The sequence below is a fragment of the Synchiropus splendidus genome, chromosome 8 (assembly GCF_027744825.2).
Source record: "Synchiropus splendidus isolate RoL2022-P1 chromosome 8, RoL_Sspl_1.0, whole genome shotgun sequence".
NCBI classification, from domain to species: domain Eukaryota; kingdom Metazoa; phylum Chordata; class Actinopteri; order Syngnathiformes; family Callionymidae; genus Synchiropus; species Synchiropus splendidus.
Genome location: NC_071341.1, coordinates 5,535,628 through 5,542,291, shown reverse-complemented (window position 1 = coordinate 5,542,291; position 6,664 = coordinate 5,535,628). Strand labels below are relative to the sequence as shown.

At 43.3% G+C, this 6,664-nt stretch overlaps 1 protein-coding gene across 1 annotated transcript; it reads left to right on the top strand.

The window, feature by feature from the left end:
- The first annotated feature begins 445 nt into the window (after nucleotides 1-445).
- il4i1 (interleukin 4 induced 1) lies at nucleotides 446-6,439 on the top strand. Its single transcript, XM_053873169.1, has 8 exons — nucleotides 446-535; nucleotides 606-705; nucleotides 1,953-2,167; nucleotides 2,226-2,338; nucleotides 3,503-3,704; nucleotides 3,767-3,835; nucleotides 3,899-4,035; nucleotides 5,597-6,439. Exons 1-8 carry the CDS (start codon nucleotides 494-496, stop codon nucleotides 6,360-6,362), a joined length of 1,644 nt encoding a protein of 547 aa, XP_053729144.1. The 5' UTR covers nucleotides 446-493; the 3' UTR covers nucleotides 6,363-6,439.
- The last annotated feature ends 225 nt before the right edge of the window (nucleotides 6,440-6,664 follow it).

The following is a 6,664-nucleotide window of genomic DNA, read 5'->3' as shown; positions in this document are numbered from 1 at the left end:
GTCAACAACCTGTCCGCATGTCTTTGGTAATGTGCTGTCTCATGAAATAAGGAATGGTGGCTTTAAAAAGATGGTTAACAAAAGTCACACACTCAGAGTGTGCTCTCAGATGGGCAGATGAAACACAGGTGAAAGATTTGAGAAAACACAATAACAGAAAATTGAAATAAATAAGTATTCTTTACTCCCAACAAAGGTCCACTAAATCCACCTCTCGATTTGATTTGCACCTCGAGCATTAGTGGACGTCCCGTTGGTCACTTTGAGGTCACTAAACGCAGAAACAGTGGAGCCGTCTCATTTAACCTCCCTAATCTAATTTGTTCAGTGTGGTTGACTCTTGAGCCAGTGTGGGAAAATACTTGTGAAGGACGTAATGAGGCAGTCCCATATTTAAGCAGCTGGTGGTTCCGACAAAGGTCCGATTCCTCTGGTCCTCTCCACATATGGAGAGCTGTCACTTTGGAGGTTTTAAAAAGGACACTCGTCTGTCATGGACAGGGCGACAAATGATGAGGCGTTACCGTTGCTCGAGGTTTGGTTGAGGATCTTGTGCTTTACATGTTGAAGGTGCAAGTGGTTGCATGTGCTGCTCTTGTCGACAGGTTTCGAGTGACAGCTTGAGGATTGTCAGCAGGAGGAAAAAACCTGCTCCGTGGGCTTCATTTAACAAGAGGGTCTCTCCAATGGCTCTCTGCAAATTAAGTGAGTATATTCCTTCTTGTTTAAAATGTTCTGGTCTGATCCGGAGGGTGATTCAATGCATCTTATTATGAATATTTCCTACTCAGCTTGATTTGAAGCGAGGACCAAATTCCAGTCATAAACCAAGCAAGTCAGTGTGTAGAAACTTAATTTCAATCCAGAATGTTTCACCGGGGTCCTGACAACAGCAAAGACGAGTACAGCAGATTTGCATGAGACTTTCTCTTCTTTTTTCCAATTCTTGAACGTCTTAAAATAGCTTGATAATCCTGTTTCTGTGTCCTGACAAAGATAATTCATATGACGTGTTCATTTGTTTCAACATATCCTTCTCAGGTTTCAAGTCTAATGGCCTTCACAATCCCATGTATAAAATCTCAAATGAAGTTGAAGAAGAACTATGCATCATATGCAAATAGAAATACAGTGTATCTTGACGTACGATGAAGCACCAGAGCCACAAGACATAACTCGTGCTTCTCTCTATATCCAGAGGGAGCTCTGGCTTGATTTGTGCCCCAAAGTGGCCATAGTTTGGAGCCGTCTTTACCCGGTCTGTCTCTTCATTTGTCAAATTGGATTTGCGACTTCAGTTCCGCAAGTAACAGAGTTCAGTCATGATGTTTCTTTGGGGATTTTTCCATTTTTTCAAAACACACTAAAAACCACCATGTTCCATATGTTTCTGAGTCAAATTTTTTATTTGACCATCCAAAAATTAGCATTTTTGTGAAAATTTTATTTGATGTGGAACATATCCTGCATGTACAAATAAAAAATGGAAATGTATTTTAAGAGTTGTTGACATGAGCACAAATCTTGCTTACGGCTTTTTCATCCACAAATTACCACTCTCATTTCCTGGTAACTACCTGATAAGCCCTGTGTCTTTTTTTAATTTTCAGACCACTGAAGACAAAACTCTTTGAGTCAAACTACTGTGGTGGATGCATTCTATTTTGAGCTAATGGCAGGACCACTAAATATTAATTTCATGATGAGATGGTTTATTGACTTTTGTTCAGTTTTCAACCCATTTTCTGTTATTTGTTTACTTTGATACAGAAAATGTGAGAACTGACATATTTACATGTACTTTAGTTAGTATTGCCTGTGAAAGAAAAATGTTGTTTGGCTTTGTTTGAATAATCCAGCCACACCCTTTTAAACACAAAAACATTTTTTCCAAGATGATATTTGAGATTGGTCTCAATGTTTCATCTCTCCTCACTCCATTCCTGCATCAGTTCCTTTAGTTCTACTGGGAGCCGTGGCATTTGCAGTGAGTGGCATCACTGGTGAAGACCTGCACGAGTGTCTGCGCGACTCTGACTACAGCGAGCTCCTAAGCATTGTAGAGTCTGGACTTCCTGTCACAAAGAAACCTTCACATGTTGCCATCATTGGGGGAGGCATGGCTGGGCTGACCGCAGCCAAATTTTTGGAAGATGCAGGACACAAGGTAGAGCTCTTCGTGTCAATATAAATTGTATGCTTAACATTAATAAGTCACTGTCTAGGTGACCATAATCGAAGCAAGTAACCGGACTGGAGGACGAGTGGAGACCTTTAGGAACATACAAGATGGCTGGTATGCAGAACTTGGTGCAATGAGGATCCCCAACTTTCACAAGTGAGTGAAGCAAATGATTTAAAATTCAAACAATCAGAATCAGAATCAGCTTTATTGCCATGGTCAGTGGGGATCCCACCAACTAGGAAAGTGCTTTGGAATAAAGTGCTGACAAAAATTAAATTAAAATAAAATCTGTTCCAGTGACGGGAGGTTCTGGTCTGGATGGACCGTAGCCTCCTGCCAGAGGGAATTGGAACAAACAGTCCATGTCCAGGATGAGAAGGATCGGCTCTGAACTGACCTGCACGTCTCTGGGTCCTAGAGGCATACAGGTCCTGAAGAGGTGGCAGGTTACAACCGATCACCTTCTCAGCAGAATGCACGATGCGCTGCAGTCTGCTCTTGTCCCTGGAGGTGGCGCTGTTGTACCAGACAGTGATGGAGGAGGTGCGGATGGACTGGATGATGGCTGTGTAGAACTCTACCAGCAAATCAAAGGTCAAATGACAATCTCCTTGTAGGGTCACTCATGGCAAACAGCTCCCTGATGAGAGGTCAGAGTATGCATGGTCCAAATGAGTGAATGAATGAGGATCAGCACCTCTAAGTCCGAGGCCATGGTTCACAACTGGAAAAGGGTGGATTGCTCTCTCTGGGTAAGGAATGAGTCCCTGCCTCAAGTGGAGAACTTTAAGTATCTTGGGGTCTTGTTTGCGAGCTCTCCATTTACCGATCAATCTTCATCCCGACCCTCACCTATGGTCATGAGCTGTAGGTCATGACCGAAAGAATGAGATCCCAGATACAAGAGTGACGGGCTTCTCCCTTAGCAATAGGATGAGAAGTTCTGTCACTCGGGAGAGACTCAGAGTAGACACGCTGTTTCATCATGTTGAGAGGAATGAGTTGAGGTGGTTCAGGCATCACATGAGGATGCCCCCTGGACATCTTCCTTTAGAGGTGTTTCAGGCACGGCCAGCTGGGAGGACACCGAGTGGTCGACCCAGGACCAGATGGAGGGATTATATCTCTTCACTGGCCTGGGAGCGTTTCAGGATCCTCCAGTTAGAGCTGGTGGATGTTGCCTGGGAGAGTGACCCAGCAACCGATAAGCGGATGAGGATGGATGGAACTTTCTTCATCCAAAGAAAACAATGGACAATGTGTTGATCACCATTTGTTATTTGCTCAATTCTAATAGCATTATTTAATGTTTTGCAGGATTCTGCTCAGCCTTCTCTCCAAATTCCAATTACCCGTGAATCCCTTCATTCAAGAAATTGACAACACCTACTATCTCATTAATGGAGTTCTCCAGAAGACCAAAGATGTGAAGCTCAATCCCGACCTGCTGAAATACACTCTGAGTGAGAACGAGAGCGGGAAGTCAGCTGCTCAGCTCCTCACTGAGACCCTGTGGAAGGTTTGTATCAAGACTTCTTGAGAATGCTGCAGCACACACGTGACAACGTGATATTTCCACAGGTTAGAAAAGATCTCCAGGCCAGCAGCTGCAGTGAAATATTAGACAAATATGACTCGTACACAGTGAAGGTAAAGGCTGTTGGTTATTTCATCAGTATGTTTAAGGAAGACGGTAATCCATGCCTTTTGCAGGGGTATCTGATCAAAGAGGGAAACCTGAGTCGAGGAGCTGTCAGGATGATCGGAGACATCTTGAATGAAAACAGCCTTTTCTACACATCGCTGGTGGAAACGCTGTACATCCAAGCAGACATCAGTGACAGCACTGAGTAAGAAAACGTTTGCTATCAGATGTTTCATTTCAAGTTCTTCCTTTCCCACAAAAATCAGTAAATACCTTCAGTAAATCCCAAATCTTCGTTTTATATTATGTGCAGAAACCGTCCTCTCTCCCAAATGAATATGAATAGAGGAGAACAAGCGCTAGTGCTGGCGCTCATGAGTTTATACATGTCTCTCCTATCATGAGCCCCTTTATTCCTCATTCATGCTTAGGTTCTGAACACCCCTTGTCGTCGACATGGTACAGATCTGTGACTGAATACTGTTATGAATGACTGAAAGCCAGGTTTGCCGCACTAATATCCTCTACCACATTATTTATTAGTGCTGTATCCTCCACATCTTCGAAACATTTATACACTGTGCGTCTTCTGCAATAAGTTAGGATCCTGAGTCACAGACAGCAGTGCTGACTCTGGACCCAAGCCAGTGTTAGAGTGAGGCAGACTACAGCTCTGTTTTAACCAAATTTCCAGTGAACAGTCTCATGGAGTGGAATGAGGCACAAGGAAGAGGATCAGCATGTAGTGATGGATAGCATTGCAAAAAATGCTGAGCTTAAATAGCTGCCTGCTTCAAATCCATCAGCCGAGAGACTGAGTGACAACAGTAAGGAAAGAAACTGCTGCAGTCAGGTCTTCATTGATTTTTTAAAATTCAGTTATGATGGAATTTTACCTTATAGTGACTTGGACGAAAACCCACAGCATAAAGTAAAAGATGCATTTTTGCCTACAATAATCATGAGGAGAAAATCGTGACAGCCATAAAACACACTTCCCAGGATGAAACCATAGTAAAGCAAGCGAGTTCTAAGACGAACAAACATGAATTTGCATGAATCAAGACCCTGAGGAGAGTAGCGCCGTGAAACCACAGATAACTAAACAAAGAGTTGGTTTGTCATGGGCTCTTTTCAGCTCTTATTGGTCAGAAGTGTCTGTGAGAATGAACGGCTGATGTGTTAACAAATGCTTCATTTAAAACAAATGTGCTTGGCTGCCCTTTCAAGAACTAGCTGTGCTCAAGTTTAAGACCACAGTTCACCTGAGGAACAAAGCCAGTCAGTCAGAGGAGCATGGAGGCATAAAATTGGCCTTTAAACGTAGTCTGAAAACAATAAAACATGTTGCACGTGATTATGTAAAAGACAGATGAAGCATTATAGAGGGCAGGTGTCAGAGAGCTTGGCAGCAAAAAACAATGAAGAAAGTTGAGCTGCGAGTGAAAAACAGCTAAAGACAGAACTGTTATGCAACAAAAAGTCTGCTATTCTGAACACATGCTTTTTAGTTAAATGTTGTGAGGTGGTTGCCTGCCACTGCAGAAAACAAAGGACCATTCAACAGAAGGTTTGAGGGCCAAATCTCTTCGTTTTTCACACAATAGATGGAGACGACTCAGGAACAATTAAGGAACAGTTAAGCAAGAAAAAAGCCATTTTAAAATATGTCCTTCAAGTGTTCTGATTCAAGCATGGCAACGTTTTATTTGTCAAGGCCCCACAGTCGTATTTTAGAAATGACCTCCCTTTGTTTCCTGTTTCAGATACTTGGAGGTGACAAACGGTTTTGACCAAATTCCACGGGCTCTCACTAAGTCATTAAACGCAAGCATCCTGTTCAACTCCAAGGTTAAACTCATCGACCAATCAGGAGGCGATAATGTTAAGGTAACATATCAGGACAAGGAGCACCCCGCTTCTCTGGCCAGCCTCACCGTGGACTACGTCCTTGTCACGGCCACGGCCAAGGCATCAGTCTTCATTGAATTTGAGCCGCCCCTTTCTGCGAACAAAATGGAGGCCATGCGTGCGGTCCATTACACCAGCGCCACCAAAGTCATTCTGAGTTTCAAGGAGCGTTTTTGGGAAAAAGAAGGCATTAACGGTGGGAAGAGCGTGACTGACAGACCATCACGCTACATCTACTACCCAAGCCATAGCTTTCCTGGCACAGACGCCGGTGCACTGCTGGCGTCTTACACCTGCTCGGATGACGCCGATCTCTTCGATGGTCTGAGCGATGAGGAGCTAATGGGTGTTGTCTTAGAGGACTTGGCCAGGATCCACGGGGAGTTTGTGAAGCGGCTGTGGACTGGGGGAGTAGTGAAGAAATGGGGCTCAGACCCATATACTCTTGGTGCCTTTGCCTTGTTCACACCCTACCAGTCTCTTTATGCCCAAGAACTTTTCCAGAGCGAGGGACGAGTGCATTTTGCAGGAGAGCACACAGCTATACCCCATGGATGGATAGAAACATCCATGAAATCTGCTCTTCGGGCGGCAAGAAATATCAACAGTCTCACACTTTAACAATTGTTTCTTGTGACTTCACAATTTGTGGAAAAAGGTTCTTTACTGTCTGTCTTGAATGTAGTAGTTAATTTAAAATGGTTGTGCTTATTTAGCTTAGAATGTTGTATGATTTAAGGTTTTACTAATTCTTCTCCCTGTATCACTTCTATGGCAACCACTGTTGTTTTTGGCATCTGTTTTCAACCAAAATGCTCATTAGCTTTTGTCCCATTTTAGTCATGTCAGTATGTGATAGTTCAGTTCTAGTTCTTAAAACAGAGAGCATTTCTCTTGGAAAGAAAGTTATTTGATGTGTCTCT

Excerpts from the sequence above, each read along its gene's own strand:
- il4i1 (XM_053873169.1), top strand. The coding sequence starts at position 494 with ATGGACAGGGCGACAAATGATGAGGCGTTACCGTTGCTCGAG. Across the intron at positions 706-1,952 it reads AATGGCTCTCTGCAAATTAA|TTCCTTTAGTTCTACTGGGA; the intron begins GTGAGTATATTC and ends TTCCTGCATCAG. Across the intron at positions 3,836-3,898 it reads ATGACTCGTACACAGTGAAG|GGGTATCTGATCAAAGAGGG; the intron begins GTAAAGGCTGTT and ends TGCCTTTTGCAG.